The sequence below is a fragment of the Osmerus mordax genome, chromosome 16 (genome assembly GCF_038355195.1).
Source record: "Osmerus mordax isolate fOsmMor3 chromosome 16, fOsmMor3.pri, whole genome shotgun sequence".
NCBI classification, from domain to species: domain Eukaryota; kingdom Metazoa; phylum Chordata; class Actinopteri; order Osmeriformes; family Osmeridae; genus Osmerus; species Osmerus mordax.
This window is the reverse complement of record NC_090065.1, coordinates 4,396,714-4,419,357: the sequence shown is the minus strand read 5'-3', so window position 1 is coordinate 4,419,357 and position 22,644 is coordinate 4,396,714. Positions and strand designations below refer to the sequence as shown.

At 46.1% G+C, this 22,644-nt stretch overlaps 4 protein-coding genes across 4 annotated transcripts in view; 2 read left to right on the top strand and 2 right to left on the bottom strand.

Moving 5' to 3' along the window:
* Nucleotides 1-3,244, top strand: part of ece2a (endothelin converting enzyme 2a) — a 51,181-nt gene extending 47,937 nt beyond the window's left edge. The window contains 1 exon segment of the mRNA XM_067252449.1: nt 2,647-3,244. Coding sequence (XP_067108550.1) covers nt 2,647-2,934 — 288 coding nt within the window. The 3' untranslated portion in view covers nt 2,935-3,244.
* A 3,955-nt stretch (nt 3,245-7,199) lies between these two features.
* Nucleotides 7,200-10,213, bottom strand: camk2n1a (calcium/calmodulin-dependent protein kinase II inhibitor 1a). The gene is made up of 2 exons (XM_067253385.1): nt 9,848-10,213; nt 7,200-9,318 (listed from the first exon to the last, which is right to left on the bottom strand). Exons 1-2 carry the CDS (start codon nt 10,014-10,016, stop codon nt 9,248-9,250), a joined length of 240 nt encoding a protein of 79 aa, XP_067109486.1. The 5' UTR covers nt 10,017-10,213; the 3' UTR covers nt 7,200-9,247.
* Nucleotides 10,214-14,702: 4,489 nt separating this feature from the next.
* On the bottom strand, nt 14,703-17,895 carry mul2 (mitochondrial E3 ubiquitin protein ligase 2). Its single transcript, XM_067253515.1, has 6 exons — nt 17,831-17,895; nt 17,168-17,331; nt 16,983-17,070; nt 16,744-16,864; nt 16,324-16,555; nt 14,703-15,787 (listed from the first exon to the last, which is right to left on the bottom strand). Exons 2-6 carry the CDS (start codon nt 17,282-17,284, stop codon nt 15,278-15,280), a joined length of 1,068 nt encoding a protein of 355 aa, XP_067109616.1. The 5' UTR covers nt 17,285-17,331; nt 17,831-17,895; the 3' UTR covers nt 14,703-15,277.
* A 372-nt stretch (nt 17,896-18,267) lies between these two features.
* Nucleotides 18,268-22,623, top strand: alg3 (ALG3 alpha-1,3- mannosyltransferase). Its single transcript, XM_067253384.1, has 9 exons — nt 18,268-18,455; nt 18,847-18,946; nt 19,123-19,270; nt 19,447-19,607; nt 19,943-20,063; nt 20,174-20,379; nt 20,543-20,619; nt 20,868-21,012; nt 21,252-22,623. The coding sequence occupies exons 1-9, from the start codon at nt 18,275-18,277 to the stop codon at nt 21,424-21,426; spliced, it is 1,314 nt and encodes a 437-aa protein (XP_067109485.1). The 5' UTR covers nt 18,268-18,274; the 3' UTR covers nt 21,427-22,623.
* The last annotated feature ends 21 nt before the right edge of the window (nt 22,624-22,644 follow it).

The window sequence follows — 22,644 nt, the reverse complement described above, 5'->3', positions numbered from 1 at the left end:
GGGGGGTTCTCTGGAGAAATTAGCAGGTGTTCCCACAGTATGTCTCCCCCCCCCCCCTCCAATAGAATCACACCCTCTCATCCTCACTTGACCCAGACAGACTAACACAGGACATGCAGGGGAACCGAAATGTGTTTTTGTGTCCTTAGAAGGCCAGGGTAGACTCCCTCCATCCTTGAGCCAGTGTGAACAAAAGGAAAAGAGAGACCAGGGGATCTCTCAGGCGGAGAGATCTACCCGGAGGAGACTGGAACATGAAGAACGTCCTTCTCTCTTTCTCTGACCAGATGGCTCAGCCCACTCTCACCGTGCCTGTTGAACAGCATTGGAAACTCTCATTTGTTCTTTACCTACAAGAGCCTGAGTCAGACAGCTCACACGCAGAGACACCAGACAGGCACTGAAACGCACTTTCGAAATGCCTTACCTTACACCTTTAGTTAGTCCTTACTTTATGTTGGTTGCACCAGAAATATACATTTAAATACATACATTTCATTTAAGAGGGACCAAGGTTTTCACGTGTTTGAAATACATTTACATGTAGTCATTTAGCAGACGCTCTTATCCAGAGAGACTTACAGTAAGTACAGGGACATTCCCCGAGGCAAGTAGGGTGAAGTGCATTGCCCAAGAACACAACGTCAGTTGGCATGACCGGGAATCGAACTGGCAACCTTCGGATTACTAGCCAGATTCCCTCACCGCTCAGCCATCTGACTCCCATGGTTCTGCTGGTTCTGCTGAGGCAGGACTGTCACAGTACCTTTGAAATGGGTCGCTAGGACACCAGGTCTCCGCTGATCTCAATTATTCAGCGATACAGGAGCTATGACATCACCTGTGTGTGTGTGTGTGTGTATCGGGTAAACCATGACATCACCTGTGTGTGCGTGTGTGTATTAGAAAAGCAATGACATCATTTATGTGTGGGTGTGTGTGTGTGTGTACGTTGAAAAAGCTGTGTGCATGTGCGTGTGAGAAACCTTAGTAGAGGACTCAAGCACTTTCCTGGTTAACTCTGAGAGGAGAGAGGTGCTCCAGAACACATCTAGATCCTCTTACTACCCCCCCACCTCAGGCGCACACACACACCCACACACACCCACACACACACACACACATGACTCTCCTGGCCTCTGATGAACCCCTCTCAAGCTACTGTTCATCAGCACACCAAAGCGTCTCCAGTAAGACCGATACCTGTCAGTCAGTCCCTGAGTCAGAGGAGCTGTGAAGGGAAGCTGGTCTTCGCTCGCTGGTCCTTCGCTGGCCCTCCCCCTGGTTGCCATGTTTGTCACTATTCCACATCCACGTGGGCACTTCACTGTTTATTGTTGCTGTAATCACATGCACTTCAGGTACACTCCAGTGTTGTTTACATATCCATTAAATGTGTGTGTGTGTGTGATTGAGTGTGTGTGTGTGGATAGTGGTAGTGAGTGACTCACCTCTCTCAAACCCACGCCTCCGTACAGCGCTTGTTCATGTGTGCCGGGCACGTCTCGGAGCGCTCCCTGACGTGCGGAACTGGGTCAGCCGCGGCACCCCCCCAGGGCTCGCCACTGGAGCGGGCACGCAGGGGCACGCTCCCCCCGTCGTTTTTAGATCGTGGCGTGTACTGAGCAAACAAACGATCATAAGCCCCTTTTTCACAGCCTGTTCAAGGCCGGAATGTTCCGTCTTTATGCTGCCTTGCAGTTCTCTATAAAAGGTACAACCATGGAACAGGAGGGGGGGTTATTGTTGTACCGGCATCCGGCTGGCAGCTGAGGAAGTCACAGAGCAGAATTGACGTCTGTGTAAAAGGGAGAGCCGGCAAGGTGAAACGACGCATGCTCCCAAGGATGCTGACTTCATGCCTCTGACTCCAGAGCGTCATCACGCTGTCCACAATCACACACGGCGTGGCGTTTTGCCACCTTTTGTTTGGTTCAGTGTAAACAAACAAAGCCGCCATCAAGAGGGGTCTTGTGAAAAAGGCTGATGCGCCGATCTCATGTCGTTATTCACATCTACACTCACTCACACACACACAGCTTCTATTGTATTCACGTAGGTGAGTCACTGTGCTTTCTAGCATAGTGCTGTCATCTCTCTGCTGGTGTGTGCTCTCTCTCTCTCTTTTTGTCTTTCTTTCTCTCTCTCCTGTCAGTTAGCACAGACCCCTGGGTCACACTGGTGCTTTACACTGGTCTGCAACCACATCTCCCTCTTAACACCGTCATGGCCTGGTGTGCGACTGCCCTGTCATTCACACACACACAGACACACACACACACGGCATAGACCGTGTGATTTGATAAATAAATGTCAAGCAAAGCAATACTACCCTATCTCTCAATCTTCGTCTCGTTCTTTCTTTCACTCTCTCTGTCATTCTCTCTGTTATTCTCTCAGTCTCTCTCTCTCTCCCTCCCTCGCTTTCTCTCAACCTGTCTCCCTCTCCCCTCCCCTCTGGTCCCCTGAGCCACTAGACTTGGCTCGATGTATTATCAGGACAGTGAAGCAGTAAATATGATGATAGTGTCAGTGAAGAGAACTCTCAACTGGTGTCTATACTGGAGTCTTTGTATGGACCGGGCTGTCCACCATCTTGTTTGATTGCTCTCTGCTCTCTCTCCACCCGCCCCCCCCCCCCCTCAGGTCAGTCGGGTGCTGAAGCCAGGAGGACGTTTCCTCTCCATCACGTTCGCTCAGCCCCACTTCAGGAAGCGCCTGTATGCCCGCCGTTGCTTCGGCTGGTCTGTGCATCACCACACTTACGGAGAAGGCTTCCACTACTTCCTGTACGTGCTGACCAAAGGGGAGGAGCTTAGCCCTGAGGACGCAGGTCTGGAGAAGAGGTTATTGGAGGAAGCCGAAGCCACGCCCACTCAGGTCACGACCCAGGAAGAAGATACAGAGAACTTCCTGGAAAATATCATCCTTTAGGAGGACTGGACTGAGGAGATGCCTTTTACAATACCAAACTGAACTCTGAGATGCATAACCATGTCTTATCCACACCTACAAGAGCTTGTGCCAATACTTTTTAACTTGATATTTTATCTTAAAGCCAGGTTTAGTATTTTTTTTATTCTATGATGCTGGGATTTCATGATTTATAATATTATCATTGGGGATGGTCAATGAAAAGGCCTTTAATTATCCTTAAATATTGTATTTTACATGTACGTCACCAGTTTGTTTTTATTCCCTGCGAATACAAATGTACTGACTGCTAAGGTGCATTAAATGTGATGGAAACACATCGAGTCTACTCCTGTCACTTCCAGTCTCATACCTCCATAATCACTCAGGGTGTGGGTATTACTTTACGCCTCTGGCAGAAGAATAGCGGTTGGGTAGAATCCCACACCTCCACAGCTGGGACCAGACTTGTGTAGCGAGCCTAGCCCGGCAGTGTTCAAGTCTATTAATATGGCAACCAGCAAGTCCACTCCCCTCTCTCCCTGTGGTGCTGTCTGCATCAGGCTCAGACTCGAGACAAAAGCATGGGCCTAAGCCTGGATGTGCTCGCTTTGATTCACCTGTCAGACATATGTATCCACTGACACACACACACACAGAGAGAGAGAGAGAGAGAGAGAGAGAGAGAGAGAGAGAGAGAGAGAGAGAGAGAGAGAGAGAGAGGAAATGTGTTGGGTGACCCTGTCAGCTGGCCTCTCTTTTCTCAAAGCCCAAACGGCTTTTGTGTTTGTTGAGGGAAGATCAGTTGAAGCTTGGGGGGGCCAGGGCTGCAGTTTAAATATAGAACTACAGAGAAATACAGAGGCAGCCAGGAAGGCAGAGGGGACCACATTAATAAGGCAGAAATCATTTATTTTTAATTCTCCGCTGAAATGTAATTATCGTCTATTTTTAAAACCTGGAGAAAAGGTGCCTGATTTCTCAAACTCCCCGCACTGCCTTCTCTCTCTCTACATGTAATCTCTCTGTTTCCCCTCTCCATCCCCCTCTCTCCCTCCGTCTTTCTGTTTGCGCAATCTCTGTCTATCTCTCTCTAATTATCATCCCTATCTTTCTGTCTACATACAATCTCTCTCTTCCTCTCTCGCACACGCACCTCGCCGTCTCTTCCTCTCCTTGTAGGAGATCCAAACCACATGGACGCAGCGAGTTCCCTAACCCGTGAGGAAACCGCTCCCTGTCCCACCTCTGTCCCTCGTCACAATGTCACGCATTCACCTAGCAGACGCTTCTAGAGAGAGGGGGGGGATTTGAACCTGCGGCCTCTAGACAGCCGATCAGATGCTCTGCCACTGAGCAACGCCCCCATCCCTCATCCTCTGTTTCCACGGCCGTGCCGTGGCCCTAGTCAGTGGTGGTTATAGTCCCGGTCAGGTTTCCACCGTGTTAAATGAGTGGCTTGCTTCGGCCCACTAAGCTGGGAGGCGTTGGTCGGCCTGGCACCCAGAGCGAGCCTGGCGAGGTGCGGAGCGGGCTGTTACGTAACTCTTTAAGTGGCAGCGAGGCTGGATATTGATAATAGATGCTTTAAACTGGGCGAAGGGCCAGCTTGTTCACATGGCAGAGCTGGGAGAGGACACTTCTGATGGGATCGTGTGTGTGTGTGTGTGTCCGACCTGGGAAATGTGACACCCAGAGTAAGGTGATACTACGTCGAAGTGGATCGTTGAGGAGACACCTTATACGGGAGATCTTAACAAGCCTAATTGATGCTCTATGCAACTTGAGATTGTTCCTATTCCATCTCTTTTATGCATCCATCTTCTCTATTGTATATGAGGTTTCATGTTTTTAGTTTCATCTCAATCAGTCTTCCAAGACGGGAGTAGAGCAGCCCTTGGTTGAGTTTGAACTGGATTCCAGAACGGATGGATGTGAGATGACATTGACCCCTGCAGAGGGACTGGACTGAACTGGTCTGGTCTGGTCTGGAGTGGACTGCAGTTACATACCCACAGTTAGTGCAAGATTCCGATGTAGACTGACGCTGTTCTTCCTCTCTTTTCCTTCCTGTCCTCGATTCTATAGCTTTTTCCGTCCCTCTCTCACCATTTTTCATCCCTCTATTTCCCCTCCCTCTCTCTCTCTCCTCCGTCTCGCTGTCCCTATCTCGCCCTTTCAAACCTCTACCGACATTTAGGTGTCTCTGCAACCGATTTTGGCTGTGTCCAGAATAGTCACAAAAAAAGGTGTGTGTGTGCGCTGAGGGGGCGCCAGCCTACTCACTGCTGTGCCTAATTGTCCTCCATGCTCTCTTTTTATGCGCTTGCTTTGTCCTTTCTCTTTGTATCCATTTCTTTCTCTATACAATTGCATTGATCAGAATCAGAAAGGGATTTATTCGCCATGAAAGTTTGCACAGACAAGGAATTTGATCAGTCTTTGAGTGCTGTGTATTGGACTGTGTGTATGTGTGTGTGTGTGTTTGTGTGTATGTATGGGGGAGATTAGCACTGGGCGTGAGTAGATGGGCATACATGGGGTCATGTAAGCCCACAGAGTGCTCTAAGTTTCCGATCAGTGTTGTGTGTGTTTCTGGGTAGGCACAGAGTGTCGTTGTCTATTGACTACTAAAGTGATTGACTGCACATTGTAGTGTCCACACCTCCTAAGTGCCTTTCCCTATTTCTAACTATAGCGGGCGGACAGCTAACTAGGTTTCATTGACCTGGTGACCGTGAAGCGGTTCTGGAGCTGCTTTCTTGGGCTGCAACAGGAAGTATGAATACTAGAAGCAGGAAACTGATAAGCCTTCCTTGTCAGTGCGTGCATGTGTTTGCATCTCAGTTAGCCACTGCGTGTGCAGACAGGGGATGCAGCCCCAGTGCTGTTTATACGAGAGTGCCTTGGGCTAATGCCATTAGATACGGTATGTTCAAGTTATGTAACTGGCAAGGGGATGGTAATGGCTGTCCAGTCTAGGAGGCTGGATCATCTGTGTATTTGTCCTGGTCTCTTCCACCACTGTTGTTTGTTTGTGTGTGTGTGTGTGTGTGTGTGTGTGTGTGTGTGTGTGTGTGTGTGTGTGTGTGTGTGTGTGTGTGTGTGTGTGTGTGTGTGTGTGCGTGTGTGTGCGTGTGTGTGTGTGTGTGCGTGTGTGAGTGTGTGTGTGTGTGAGTGTGTGTGAGTGTGTGTGTGTGTGTGTGTGAGAGAGAGAGAGAGAGAGAGAGAGAGAGAGAGAGAGAGAGAGAGAGAGAGAGAGAGAGAGAGAGAGAGAGAGAGAGAGAGGGCTTTATGTGCTATGCAGATGTGTGTGTGTGTTCTATGCCTGGCAGTGACAGCCCAGCGCTGAGACACCCATGTTTGTATTGACCACAGCTTGCTCTGCCATCCTGGCCCATCTGTTGAGTTTACACAGAGGAGCCTTCTGCAGCCCTGCCCTCACACACATTCCACTTCCAGGCATGGACCCTTTGATCTCTCATTTTGTCAGGGCCAAAACAGGACCAGCCTCTCGGGGTGAGAGCTTTTGGACGGACGGTGTGACACGGCGTAAGGCTGTAAATAAACATAGCTTCTTTCTGAGAGACGTCAGTGTGAACACCAGAGAGGCGATGCTGCTTCATCTCCCTTATTTGTCTTTCCAGCTGAAGCGCTGGAAATCAGCGAGACCATTTAAGGGGCTACAGCGACACATGTTCACACACACACAGACGCACTGTAACAAAGAACGATAGAGAGAGAGATGGGTCGACGGCATGGCGTGAGCCGTGATAGGGAGGCTGTCAGGACAGGGGATTGCCTTTGTGGTGGGAATGCCTGGGAAGGGGGAGGATTAGTGTTGTTGTTTGTACTGCATCTCTTTTTGTTCTCCGTTCTAGAGTCGATATAATAGCCGTGTATGTGTGAATGGTAGAACTGAGTGCAGGGGTTTGTGTTATTGATGAGAATGGCATGACTAGGCTCAGTTAGGTAGATGGTGAGTTTCACCTAATAGTCTCAAGTCGCAGTTTTACCTTGGAAACCCTATAAAGGGGTGATTTTAGATTGTCTGTCTGGCTCTCAGACCATGGGGTGAAGGAACCAGTCCCTGAGAATGACCCCCAAACCTAGCCCCTGGGAGGTTTGTAAGGTTCACACCATTCCTTGGCACTAACCTCTGAAATACCGTTAGAGCCATGTCCTTCTAGACATGGATTGTCAAGGGGTCCATTATGCAAGGGAAGCACTAATAAGTACACCATGGGAGAGTTGTTTATTGATAGGGCAGATGGACTGCTGCCCCTGCCACACTCTTTAATCAAGGTTACAAGTTTGTACAATACACACGGGTGGAACCCCACGGATGTGAACGGAAGGAGAAGCCTTGGTGGTGAGAATATGCCACGACTATCTTGTAGGATAGGTTGCAGTCCAGGTATACTGTAGTTGATGAAGCTGTTTCTGACCATGACTATACAAACAGCCTGTAGCATAAGGTCCCCAGTGGAAGTGTGGGCAGGCCTTTGGATACTGAGTGGAATGAATTGCAGATACTGGCTCATAGACAGATGAAACATTTGAAATGTTTGGTCCATCGACCACAGTTTCATTGTCATGGTGATATGGTGGATGACTGGTGTGACTTTGGTTTTTGATAGTTTTGTTATTTACAACAGGGTGGACAATTCCATGCAGTGTTTTATATTGTAAATAATAAATACCAAAGGACTACATGCTTACATGTTATTTCACCATTTATTAGTTCACCAAATACAGTGAAAATGGCATCTTAATATACAATGATTCATTCTTAGAATGTCATGACATTTTTGTTGCTTTTTTGCTTCATAAAACGATGTTTCATTATTGAAAATATTAAGGTTTCATGCACAACAAACCATATCCAGTTTCCTTAAAAGAATGGTACAAAATAAACAAAATAAAAAACATAACTGTAATGTCCAAAATCGGTCAAATAACAACCTGTTATTTGAGGATACTCGTAAACAGTGCAATATACTCTAAAATCGCCATTTTCTAACAAATTCATCAACGAAGCTCAAGTCACAGTATACGATTTCTCAATAATAATTTAACATTGATGTGTGCAAAAACCCAAACACATTCAGTTAGTCTTTAAAAAAAACGTCTGACCCTTGATATAGAATGAGACCATCAAAACCGTCAAAACATCTAGATTATCCGTTATATCGTCTCAAACTGTATCCTTTCTCTAGTATAAACATTTTGTTGATGAATTATAAGACGATAGACTAGCATACCATTTTAAATAACAAATATTTAGATATAAAAATACAAATATGAATTTTGTTAAAAAGAAGCGTGCCAGGGTAAGAGTGGTGGCACCTTTGTTGGCACCGGAGTGAATTCATGCAAATAGATGGAGAAAGTTGACTTGAATTCATATAGAGAAACACGAATAATTGCGAAATTAAAATAACGAAATAATTAAAAACATGTTTTCCCATCAGTTTGATTACTATTTTGAACTGCATTAATTTCCTCTTCCGATATTTTGCGTCTTGAACCCTTTGTAAACTGATATGTGCAGGTGTTGATTGGCTACAATGAAGGCCTTGGCCTGAACCCTTTACAATGGGGGGCGGGGGTATGCTAACAATGTCTCTATTTAATCTAAGTGATCTTGGGTACTATTAACCTCGTATCGGTAACGGGTGGGACCAAAATGAGTATAATAAAGAAAATATTAACATTGCACCATCCTCGGGTATATTACATACAGATTTTCTTCTATTTAGTAGTCATGAATGTTTGGTTGGTCTGTATTAAAAAAGCTTTAGCAGCAACCGGAATGCATTCTCTACTTGTGAACAGTGCTGAAGAGACAGCTCCCTTGAATGCAAAGTCGCTGATTGAATCAACAATGCAAAGCGTATACGGGGAATAAGGTCTTGGAGTTATAGCCTATACTGTACAACTATAGAAATAGAGCTTGAAATTAGATTCAGCCTCCAGTTGCAGTGAGTTGTTGCTTACAGCGCTTTTGGAAGAAGATGGCCGTGGAGTAATGACAAGTTCATCCATCAGTATTCAGTCGAGGTTAAGACACGGAGCTGTGTCCGCCATCTCAACATCTTGCTGCGCAGAAAAATCGTGATTTGTTTGGAGAATTGCCAGCAATCCATATGATCTCGGTTTTTTCCAGAGTCCATCTCTTCTCTCTGTTCCCTCTGCCGTATCTCATTTCCCTTCTTCCCATCCTTGTCTTCGCTTCGTGCCATCGGTTATCGTACAATCCTCGAACATGCACAGCTGACAAGTGCTTCTAATCGGTGATTAAAATAAAAAGTCTGCAAGGCATCTTACTCGATTAAACGCCAGGTGAGGACTTGTCTGTCATCCCCTTCAGGACCTCATCTATTCGGTCGTCTTCGATGACCACTGTGAATAAAAAACAAGATTATGTTTATTCATCAGCCCATATTGGTCACTTTATGGAATGAATGGTGGAAGTCGGTATGACAATCACAATAAACTATTGTAACAAACAACTTGACCCCTTAAACCCATGACCTTGCTGTTGAAATGCTTGATGAAAACAATGCTTTGACCACAATGGCATTGAACCAGCCACATTCCGAATCAGCACAGTTCGTATTCAACGCATGAGCAACATTAGTTGTCCATTTTTTAATTAATAAAATAATGCAAATGCAAAAATTACAGGTGACTTTTGCTTTAGCTACATTCAAATGTTAAATCCGGTATTCTATTGCGTCGGCAATCCTTCACTTTGTTGTTCTCAATAGGACTTCTATTCAATGTATTCACATTTTAATTTAATCAGAAAACAACATTGTTTATCATCAATATTTCTGTCAGTCAAGAGATCTACAACGTAGCCAGCGTTCATTAAAACACTGGACACAGTGCTACCAAAAACCTCATGGTTCTTATCAACAACTTTTACCTCTCTTAGCTCGGCCAATCTGCCCAAGCTTCGGGGGTCTTTTCGCCTGTGACGCCCCAAAGAAGGAGTTTGTATCCTGTAGTCCGCAGCTAAAGGACATCTGATTGACCTCGCTGTCTGCCCCATAGCCGTTCATTTTCCCCTCGTTGTATGGCAGTACCTCAGACATTATGGCACAGCAGATGAAAGATCGACAACCACAGTAACAAACAGGTCAAAGTCCGTCAGCAAATTGATATAGCCAAAAATCCTCGTGGATAATTGCACTTTTTGAATTCGCCAAGTCGAGAACCGTAGAACAAAATGAACGTTTTTCTTGCTTTCTTATTGCTGAAGTGTTCTTTGACAGTCGTCGTTGTATGCAGTGGTTCAACAGCCTCAGTAGTTGCTTGACTGTCAGGAGCAGAGCAATGCTGTGAGAGCCTGTGTTGCTTGCTGGAGTCTGGTGAGCGAAGTGGGAGATCCCAGGATCATAAAGGAAACCCGGGCGGAACGGTGAAGTCATCCATCCGGGTTGGAAGTGTGTGTTTGTGTGTGTGTGTGTGTGTGTGTGTGTGTGTGTGTGTGTGTGTGTGTGTGTGTGAGTGTGTTAGGGGACTCCGAGTGCAAGAGGAGTAAGGGTGACATCAACAGGCGAGAAATATATGAGTACTAAGGAGAAAGAAATTGGATAGAATGATGATGTACCTCACAACTATAGAGCACCTAAACCAGTACTCAATAAATCAAATTGGTGGTTCACATTTCTTGAAATATTGCTAATGTCGACGTTGTAATAGTTAACACTAACAGAAGTATTGAGTTGTGAGTTTCTTGACATAGATAGCTGTGTGAAATTGTTTTAAGCTTCCTGCTTCCCATTATGGTCATCAGCTTAAATAAATAAACAATTGAAATTGTCTTTGATGAGACTCCCCTATAGGTAACGGAAGAGACTTCACGATTCACATTCGGTATTAGGACAGGAAGTAAAACAAATAACATCGAGTGCTTATCATGTGATGTAATCAATACGGTTGCATGACTCATTCATTCTGTTCTGGGGGTCTCTGAGAAGTTCAGCACCACGGACAGCGACTGCGTAGAGCAAGTTCGACTTGCGTCTTATCTTGTGGTTTGGCATCAAGTCAAGACCCTTTTTGTTGTTGTTGCAGTTTATCATTTTTATGACGTAGCATTTAATTACTTACTGAGGCTAGACATTTATTACAAAAGAAAAAAGCATATGCTTTCGGCTAGAGCTACTTTTGAAGCAGCTTACTAGGAACAACTATTGTTTCAGGTAGCCTATAGGTTATGTATGAGGGGTCGTTCAGGAAATAATTCAGAGAAAGTGATATACTGCTCGTGGCACGCAGAAAGAGCAGTGTATCACTTGACTATCGACGTCTGAGACCACTGCTGTAATTAAAGTACACCTAGTATGAGCTACGTAAGGGGCCTTCAACATAAAAATGCGTCATATATAGCCCCATATAGACTAGGCTGTGGCCTCCACGGAACCTATCCGGGGGTTTAGGCGGGTCGGTAGGGGGTCCACATGACGTCATTATTCTGCACAGAGTTGAGGTTCAGGGAAGGAATCTACCCTGCAGCCCCAGTGACACGTTTCAACATATGTTCCATACCCTGGATTAACTGCAGGCCTTCACAGGTCAAGAGGCAAGGGGTTTGAGAGGGATAACTAATAAACAGTTCTCCATTCCTCTTCCCCTGGCTTCATGCAAACGGTTTCATTTCTAACTGTAAATCCTTTGGTAAGAAACGTTCACTCTTCATAGCATTCACAACTTGTTTCATCCCTCTCTACATCTCTATCCCCCTTATCTCAGTTTCCTGTACTTTTTTTTTACTTTAATGTCCTCTCTTCTTTCCCTCCCCTTGTTCCTCTCTCTCTCTCTCTCTCTCTCTCTCTCTCTTTCTTTCTTTCTTTCTTTCTTTCTTTCTTTCTTTCTTTCTTTCTTTCTTTCTCTCTCTCTCTCTCTCTCTCTCTCTCTCTCTCTCTCTCTCTCTCTCTCTCTCTCTTCCCCTCTTTAGCAGGCAGCTGTTGTCCTGGCTGATTCCTAATGGCCAGGCTCACTCAATCACCCCCATCCTCTGACAAGGACGCCTGTCCTCGGGCAACAGAGTGTGTGTGTGTGTGTGTGTATGTATTTGTGTGTGTGAATGTGCTCCCAGAGCCTTTCCTCCAATTACAAACAAATCACAATGCTGAGTCACCCACTCCCCCTTCAGCCACTGCTGATCACACAGACTCTCTCTCTCACACGCACGCACACACACACACACACACACACAGCCCCACTGGGAGAGGAAAAAAGCCAATAGAATAGGCCCATCATCCAGCCAAGATCGATTCCCTGAGTATTAGCTGTGTGTGTGCGTGTGTGAGGGTGTGTGTGTGTGCGCGTGCAAAAGAGAGAGAAGAGAGAGAGTGCCAAAATAATCCAAGTACAAAATGCTCGTTTGTTTCTACTTAGAGCAGGGACTACACGTTCTGCAGTACACTGTCCAAATGAAAGTTTGCCTACTTGGTGTATCTCTCCCTCGTTCTCCTGATGGAGATAAATCCTGTTAGTTTCCCTGCACTAACATCCTAAAGCAGGCTGTGGGAACTGGCTGTGCTCCCGTCCTTGGATCATTGAGCACACAGCTGAAATGGAAATACACACAGCTGCACACTCCTGCAGCACTGCCTGTCTGTTCTGAACAGCAGGCAGCTGTTACACAACTCACCTGTCTCCCCTTCCTGCTCCCCCTCACGACAGTAAACAAGGTGCTCTGCGAAAGAGTTTGAAAGAGTTGAAATGAAGTTTGCATATGGTGAACCCCTAATAAGGTGACAGCACTTTGCGGGTGAAAAGGTGCGATTCAGGGTTCCGTACAACACTTTTTTACATGGAACCTTTTACCACATTTTAAGTGCATCTAAAGTAGGGACAAAAATCGGACCAATGGCCTTGGATGTCTTTTGTTTGTTATCCCCACTTCCTGTTTTATAATACCCAGCTACCTCCGAGGCTGCTCTGGCATCAGTTGTTGATGAGTGGGAGAGCGGCGCTGTCACGCTAGCTCTGGAAAGTGGGTCACCGATAACACGTTTCGCGGTGAGCCCGGGCCAGATGGGTGACAGGGTGACTGGTGGCGAAGGCCTTGGGCCGTGGCGGTTCTCTCCTGATAAGAAGCTTGTCCTCCTGTCTCCCTGCTGTCTCCTTCATTACCTTGCTACCTGCCACTGGGTTTTCAGAGGTGCTCTCTGCCACAGTTTTTTTTGTGGAGACTCAAATATAGCCTACGCATTTATTCAATGGTTTTGTCCAGAGCAATGAACGGGGTACTGACAATTCAGGGTTCATATTCACGTTGTTAGTCAGATGTCAATGTGTTGATCTCCTGGGATATATCCCAGGTTTGGTACGGTAAGAGAATGTTCTCTTGAAGCACAGGTGAGACAATCCCAACCTGCAACATCACGTAATCATCTCCAGCAGAGGTACCTAACATGTCCAGATTCACTGAACAGATCAGATACGCATGCTTGCATACATGCACACACATACACACACTGTCCTGTTCGATTTCAGCTTCATGCATGATCTCTATTTGAGCAGTGTTAAGACAAGTGGGCCACCTGGTGGCTGAATTCTTGACAGCATGTTCTATTACTTTGTCATTTTTAGTCTTTTTCTTTTTTTGTCAGTGGTGTAATATCAGTGGTCTAAATCAGTAATTAGACCGATAATTATGTTATCCTAACATCCTTACCGATCCTTGATATTCAGGATGTTGCAATCTGAATTTTTTTAGATGTTATTTTTCGAGGCAATTTTTCTGTTAGAATGTTTCTGCCTAGAATTTTTTGGGCTAGAATTTTTTTGTCTCAAATTTATTTGGCTTGAATTTAAACTATTTTTCAGGAAAGTTCAGAACTGCGTCTCTTTCCCCATTCAAACTTTACACTTAGACTGTGAAATGCGTGTGCTTTTCCATTCTTGGAAACCAGGACTGTTTTACAAGAGGCTCAGCTGTTACTTGGCAAAAGCTCATGTTGAATCTGTCAGAATGACACTGTCTGACAACCGGAGGGAGATTTACAGCCCCCTCCACCTGCTCTACCCTCACCTCACTCCTTGACCCCTCCCCTGTCAGTGCCCCCCTCCCCTGTCAGTGCCCCCCTTCCCTGTCAGTTCCCTCCAGGCAGCTCGAAACTTTATGACTCAGACAGACTGCAGACATATCAAGGAGAGTTTGTCTCATCTTTTTCCCTCTTTCCTTGTTACTGAGATGACAGAATTAGTGGGATCGCTGTTTCCCCACGCCGAACACCTCTCTCTCATGACACCACAGACTGTCAACAGGCATTTGTGTCTCTGGCAGAAGAGCATAAATTCCTCAACTGCTCTGCCTCTGAGGAGGAATGTCTCTGAAACCTAGTGTGACAGGCAGGCAGACTCATCAATATATTCAGAAGTGAACTACTTTCTGGTTTGAAAACAACCCCCATCTGATGACTTAACCGTCGCAGAGATGACTGTGCTTTTCACTGGCAGAGCTTTGATACCAAGTTGGGACTCAAAGTCAAGACCTACATTTTCCCAGACTATGATGTGTGGTGAATTAACCCTGGAGAAATACATGTTCCTCTTCGCGCTCCACCAGCACCCTCCTCTCTCATGTCGGATGAGTCATTGATAATAAATACAGTCTGGAGTGAAGAGGTGCAGTGTTGGAAGGGTAAGCAGGAACATCAACCAGTCTTGAAAAGAGCCCAGATTTACCCGCACATCTCTCCCCCGCAGATACAGGCGACGGCACATGGTACTCAGCTGACAGACGCACAGACCATCACAGGGTGTAAGGAGAGATGCTTTATTGATGTAACAGTGCCAGAAGTTGAGGGTTCCTTGCTTCATTATACCTACTGACAGCCTACAGAGCACTCAGTGTAGAGGTTTGGAAAACACAGACACTTTGCAAAACAGGATTGGCGTCAGAGAATCACCACTTTAAGGCACAAAGCGAGTGATTGTATGAAAATAAACATCTATTTTTCTATACATATATTTATAACATATTCCCGATGGTCGTACATTTCCTCGTGTATTCACATGCCCTCAAACAAAACAATAATTTAATGATATATATGTACATACCATACATACATACATACATACATACATACATACAGTACTTTGCATTTTAGCAAATTAAATGTCAAAACGAACAATTCAATGTTGGTAGCCCAAAACTTACTGATTGAGTACACATACAATCATAGAGCATGGTCACCTCTATTCTATTGTAGCAAACCTATGGACACAGTGGGACTGTGTCTGTGTGTATATGTCTATGTTCTCAATCCACTGTCCAAGAAGTGCACATTGAAGGTGCAGTATTATTAACAGCAGCGGCAGAGAACAGTCAGTGCCCTCAGGCCTGGTAGAGGGGTACCACCCTCTTGATGGCCTGCCTGCAGATGGGGCAGGAGGGCTGGGGCAGGGCCTGGTAGCAGCTGTAGCAGCAACACACGTGCCCACAGTCCAGCAGCACGCAGCTGCGGGGCTGGCTCAGGCATATCACGCAGGCGTTCTCCAGGGGCACCTCCGCTCCATCCTGGGAGGCCCCCGTCCCTGCCGACCCAGGCCCCGCGGCCCCCGCACCCAGCCTCTCGAACTCTCTCCTCAGCCGGTCCTGGTCCCAGCGGACCCTGAGGCTGCGGTAGTAGCGCCGGCCCACCCAGAGGAAAACCGCCACCCCGGCCAGGGCGAAGACGGAGGCCAGGACGCGCCACACCACCGCCTGCCCCTCCTGCTCCAGCCGCAGGGTCTCAAAGTCCGCCGTGCTCAGGAAGTACTCTGAGCCGTCCGTGGGGGGGCGCAGCTTGAGGGCGCGGTCCGTGTCTAGGATCAGCTCCCCTACACCTGTTAGAGAGGCACCCACCTACACACACACACACACACAATGTGTCTTTGGTTGGATATGATCATCTACTGGAAGTGTACATTACCGTACATTGTGAATTACATTCACATAAAATGGTGAAACATGCTCTGAAGATTCAATCTACAGTTTCTAAATAATCCCACTGACTGTCACACCCTATACATTATAGGTATGAGCATCTTAATCCCAGATGGACCAGCCCACCCAGAGCATCTTAATCATAGATGGACCAGCCCACCTTGAGCATCTTAATCCTAGATGGACCAGAGCATCTTAATCCTTGATAGACCAGAGCATCTTAATCCTTGATGGACCAGCCCACCCAGAGCATCTTAATCCTAGATGGACCAGCCCACCCAGAGCATCTTAATCCTTGATGGACCAGCCCACCCAGAGCATCTTAATCCTAGATGGACCAGAGCATCTTAATCCTTGATGGACCAGCCCACCCAGAGCATCTTAATCCTAGATGGACCAGAGCATCTTAATCCTTGATAGACCAGAGCATCTTAATCCTAGATGGATCAGCCCACCTTGAGCATCTCCTCCGTCTCCAGTTGTCCCTTGGGCTTCTCCCCGCTGAGGTACTGTCCGATGATGTCGGTGAAGCCGTAGGTGGCCTGGTGAAACTTCTCGTGGATGATCTCCATGTCCAGGCCGGAGGCCTCCAGGGGAGACAGAACCCTGACCGTGGCCTGGCCGGAGCCCACCAGGCTGAAGGGCACCGCGTTCACCCTCTGGTGCAGCACCCGCTCACTGTCCGTCCTGGAACAAGCAGGACAGGAGGGCTGGTGAGACTACAATAGGGAACATTATCAACTGCCCTGCAAGAGAAGTGTGTGTGTGTGTGTGGGGGGGGGGGGGGGGCATCAAGAGAAGGTGGTGGGGTCAGGGTGATAAGGAAAACCGACGTAACACATGGGCTGGTGTAGTTGTCCTATTGCGGTTCGTACCAGGTGCGAGCAAAGCTGTTCCAAACCAATTTATGTTCTCTCAGCATGAGTTTCTGTACAACTCCCACACTGCCCTCCTGAAACTGACTTCTCAGAGGCTCTCCTATTGGCTGGACAGCTCCTGCACGCATACACACACCACCAGATGAACAGGAAACATTAGGGGCTTGCTCAGGCAGAGAGGAAAAGAATACAACAGTCCTAACCATAGACAGCAACAGATTAACTTTATAGATTACCTTCAATGACCACATACTGTAGACATTTCCCTGGAGTGACATTCAGAATATCTGACAGCTTCTCATCTAAAAGTAACTGTGGTGCCTCCTGAAATCACAAAACAATAAATCAAAAGTCATTCCAAAGCTGTAGCTAATGAGGTGAGGTGAGTGAGACACATTGGTTGTGGAGACCGTCTACTAACATTGAGCTTTTCCACCGTTTTCTTCTTCTTCCTATAGACATAGTAGAATATGCCAGAGATTGCCAAACTGGTACCCAAACACAGCGCCTCCGCAGTCGTCACAGGAAACTCCTCCATCACCCTCAAACCTCCACGATTCCGATTCCACTTCCCCGAGTGCTTGCCTAGAGACAGACAGACAAACCGATATCAAAACATGTGACTTGAATGCGATGTGGAGGAGGTTCTGTATGAAAGACATTCATAACCATGCGTCACTCAGTTTGAAAAGCAGCAATTAATTCCACAGCTGCAAATTCTGTTTGGTTGTCTCAGTAAATAAAATGTCTGTAATTTCCTTTCATGACAGCTCAATACCCGAGTGGTCGACTTGAGGTTGCTATTTCTGTGCAGGTTGGCATGCAGGATTGGTCTAAAGTGTTAGGTGCTAGCTATTTGCTTTCTAGACTTTTGAGTATACTTAAAATTACTGAGTTCCTTTAAAAAAGGAACTGGCTAGCTTTAATTAGCTCAGCCAGGAGAACCTACCATTGACCTTTACGACGCAGACGTAAAACATAGCCGATATCAGCTTTATGTAATAAAAATCGTTTTGAGGAACAATTCAGCAATATGAGATCAATAACACTTGACTTAATATACCCCAAAATTGTTCATTTGTACCTTTCAAAAGCTCCGTTTTTCATCCCCGATAGAACAGTCTATTTATGTTTTGGTCACGTGATATCATCCTGAAAGTCGCAATGCATCTTTAGGTGTGTTCGACTTCATGCAGCACCGGCGGCGCCGACAGCCGGCTGCAGCCGGCTGCCTTGAAGTTGAGAATGCCATTGGCTGCTTCAAGTCAGCCGGGCTGCAGGCGGCTGCAGGCGACGCCGGCGCTGCATGAAGTCGAACGTACCTAGTATCAAGATAACATCTCACTCGATTTGTATCCATTGCATTCCAAGCAGGCGGAGTTTACTGTCGTTGAATTACAGTAGACTAACAGTGATAACTGCTCGCTCAGGCTACGCCGGATGATAAAACCATGATAAATCAACCACGTGACGGAAACATGTTCAGCTGACGCGTGTTGCGGCGGCCTCTCCACGTCGAAACACCGAAATGGCAGGAGGTGTTAAGAAGAAGTCGCCTGCGTCTCCGTCTCCTGTGCTGGGGGCACTTCGCACATTATGGCAGGAGAAGCATTTGATCGTGTTCAAAGCGGAGTATACGATACTGGTCGCTTCGGTGCTTTGGATTTTAGAAATCGGAATCAACATATGGGTCATACAAAAAGTTGCATGTAAGTAGCTAGCGTAAACTCGCTTTTGAATCAACCTAGCTACGTAGTTGACTTGCTAACGTTGGATCTGGCTTGCTGTTAGCGACACCGCCACCTGTCATCTTTTCGTGAAGTCGTTTTATGCATGAATAGTACCAAGCTAGCAAAACTTCATTGTTTAATTAACAACACATAAGCACACATACTGGTGTCATTTTACTGATTTATAGTTTCCCCAAATTATACTTTTGATTAAATACAGCTATACGTTTGTATTATCTTAAAAAAAATCTGGATAGAAGTTCACACCGTTAGTTTCCAGGGTCCCAACAGAAGTTTGCCAAACGTAGAATGAATTCTTGCATAGCTCAGTGTATAATTTGTCATTAACTGGTTCTCATCTATTCCTCAGACACAGAGATTGATTGGAAAGCCTACATGGACGAGGTAGAGGGAGTGATCAATGGCACCTACGACTACACCCAGCTTAAAGGAGACACAGGACCCTTGGTGTGAGTTTCCAAGAGCCATCTCTTAACACACAGCTTTCAACAATCTCACTCACTCATCCAGGGGAAAGTGGAAGGACACCTGTTCCCTCTATATGAGGGACCAATGTGGAGCATAGCTGTCGACCAGGTCCCAACATATCTATTACTCACACATCTACATCTGTGTTATGTCCCAGGTACCCAGCTGGGTTTGTGTACATTTTCACGGCCCTCTACTACATCACCAGCCATGGGGTGAACATCCGCCTGGCCCAGTACATATTTGCTGCCTTCTACCTGCTGACTCTGCTACTGGTGTTTCGCATATATCAGCGCACTAAGAAGGTGATTGAAGTCTAATGTTTCATGGTTATTCTACACATTTTCCTAACATGTATTTGTACAGTTGGAATATGAATATTTTTCTTATTTGTCAAGACATGATGACTTTATTATTAGTCCTTGCTCTTGCTGTGTTCTTTGTCGAGGCCTTGATGTGTTTGTGTTCCTGGGTTCTCCAGGTTCCACCGTACGTGTTCTTCTTCGTGTGCTGTGCGTCTTACCGGATCCACTCCATCTTTGTGCTGCGGCTCTTCAACGACCCGGTGGCCATGATGCTGCTTTTCGGGGCTGTCAACCTGTTCCTGGATGGACGCTGGACTCTGGGCTGTGCCCTCTACAGGCAAGTATGGCCTCTGGAAGGAACCTAGCCACAGAGCAGTACAGCTTAACTTTATTTCCCCCCAAATATATATATTTTTCTTTTGTTAAAATTCATATACCATAGAAATGTAAGTATATTAACCATGCAAAGTTATTTGGCTCAGTTGATGTGGTTTAAAAAAGTTATTTATCAAAATCAAGTTCTTTAATTTATTCATTCAACCCACATTTTTCTTTTCTTTCTCTATGACATATATTCTTATTTTAATAAGACTTGCTGGTCTACAAAGTACTATTCATGTATTAAATCACATAATGAGAGCGACAACCCCATCTTTTCCCTCTCTCTGACAGTTTAGCAGTGTCTGTGAAGATGAACGTGCTGCTCTTCGCCCCTGGTCTCCTCTTCCTCCTCCTGTCTGAGTACGGCCTTGTGAAGACCATCCCCAAACTCTCTCTATGTGCAGCCATCCAGGTCAGGCTCCTAGAAACTTGAATCCGTCATGCCAATCAGTAAATCAGTCCCATTGATTATCACAGTAGAGGAAAATCCACCCACTCACTCATCACAACCGCTCCTCGCAGCTGTTTCTGGCCCTGCCCTTCCTGATGGAAAACCCCAGCGGCTACGTAAGCCGAGCCTTCGACTTGGGCCGGCAGTTCCTGTTCAGGTGGACGGTCAACTGGCGTTTCCTGCCAGAGTGGCTGTTCCTGAGCCGCTACTTCCACCTGGTCCTGCTGGGGGCGCATCTGATCACCTTGCTGCTGTTCGCTCTGAGGCGCTGGAAGAGGTGAGGGGGGGGGGGGGGGGGGTGTACAGGTGCTGTAGCTGCAGGGGAATTGGTATGTACAGTAAGCTTGAATGAGCAGTAAAACCAAAAAGTTATGCTAGTCGGGGAATTTGTTTTGCTCCATTTGCCAAGCACTTGTGACAGTTCCTCTGTCTCTCCTCAGGCCTGGAGAGAGCATTCTAGAACTGCTGAAGGAGCCAGGCAAGAGGATCGTCCCTGCTCAGAAACTCACGGCTGATCATATCCTTTAGATTCTCTTGTCTATGACCGTGGTTGGGATAACCACTGGTAAAGGTACAACATGGGGTCTACAGTCCCTTCCTATCTAATAATGTTATTCATACTAGAATTACGCTATCCCCAATATAGTCAACTGGCACTATGTCCTTTTGGTTGCGTTTCCAATAGTGATCAGGTCCTTACTTGAGTATTTGGAAGTCCCTCTTTCCTCTAGACTCGAATGAAGCCAGACCTTAACAGCCGATCACAGATGGTACTGGTCCTGTTCACCTCTAACTTCATCGGCATGTGCTTCAGCCGCTCTCTGCACTACCAGTTCTACGTGTGGTACTTCCACACGCTGCCGTACCTGCTCTGGAGCGGAGGAGTCAAGAAGCTGGCTCACCTGCTTAGGTAAAACACCAACCTGCCTGGGCCTGGAGTGGCTGGAGATGATTACCTCCATTTGAAACACACAATGTTAGCTCCCCTGCTAATCTACAGCTATTCATTTCCAAAATGTTTTTTTATGTAAAAGGATTAAAGGATAGGAATTTTGGCAGCATTATCAGATGTTTTTGATGTGCATCCATCAATTAGGAGTTGGCTATGATTAAAGTGTTTTATCTAATCTCTTGAGTTTGTGCTTCCAGGGTTCTGATACTGGGTCTCATCGAGCTGTCCTGGAACACCTACCCCTCCACCGACTACAGCTCAGCAGCCCTCCACGTGTGTCACCTCATCATCCTGCTCTGCCTCTGGCTAGCCCCAACCCCTCCAGCCCAGACCGAGAGCGCTAGCGAGGGAGAGAAGGCCAAGCGCCAGTGAGCCCCCAGACACTCTCCAGACCCACCTGTTGTGGGCTTTGACCAACCACCTCCTCTCCCAGGCCTCCACGCCTGACCTCGCCTCTCCCTGAGGAGGTCACGGTGGCTGACTCTTGTCTTAAAGGCTGCTAGCTTATGTGCTATGCTAGCTAGCCACCTCATTAGCGCTGTGCTAAGGTAATGTGTGGAGGGAACTGGCTTGGGAGAGTTGAAACAAAGACTTAGTCGTTGTGGTTTTCAGGTGACTTTGTTGGGTAGGAAGAGGTGGAAAACGGTAACGATTCTCAGGATTCATGTTTTGTCAGATGGATGAATTAATGGTTGAATTCATTTGTCAGATAAATAATGGTTAGAAGTGTGTCTGTTTGTTAGTGGAGTAATGTTTTTGCTGTGGTGTGTAGATTTCTTAACAAAGGATTTGTTAAACTACCTTTTGCTCATGAATTGTCTTGTTGAGTAATTGTCAATGGTCCAGTAGACTACGGTATGTTTTTTTACTGTTTGGTCTTTCCAGATATTAAGGAATATCAACTCTTCCAGTATTTAATGATAAAACACATTCAAATTATCCTTGCCTCTGCAATATGCTTTGAACATGACTTGGACACATTCTAAGAAGGACTTCTATACACAACACCTATAATACATTGTGAAATGTATCAAAGATTAAGCTGTTGACAATCATGTATTTTTTTTTGGTATTATTTTGATCCTGTTGCGTGAGGGTCACCTCTCTATGAAGCCCGTTGGGGATCAGTGTTTGATGTAGATTGATACACTCTCTCTCTCTCTCTCTCTCTCTCTCTCTCTCTCTCTCTCTCTCTCTCTCTCTCTCTCTCTCCAAAGTGTGAACTTTTTATATCACTGAGCTGGCATAAGGAATGTTGCTCGCCATAGTTTAATTGCTTGGATTAGTTTGAGTTTCATTTGCATGTTTTGTTCTGTTACATGTGACGACAAACCTTTTGGGAATTGATTCCAAATGTGTTTTATTTTGTTGATAATCTCTAAAGAAATTTCAATCATTAGAACATGAATTATTGGTTAAACATGCAACCCAGCAACTGGGTCATTCAACAAAGACAGAAAAATAAAACTGTTTAGCTACAATTAATCTGAACACAAGCATTTAAGGTGATCAAGGCATTTTTGTGGTTGCATATGTCATTAAAAGGCCACTTGGGTCTGTGTACAAAAACGGTGGGCCGGGTTCTCTGAT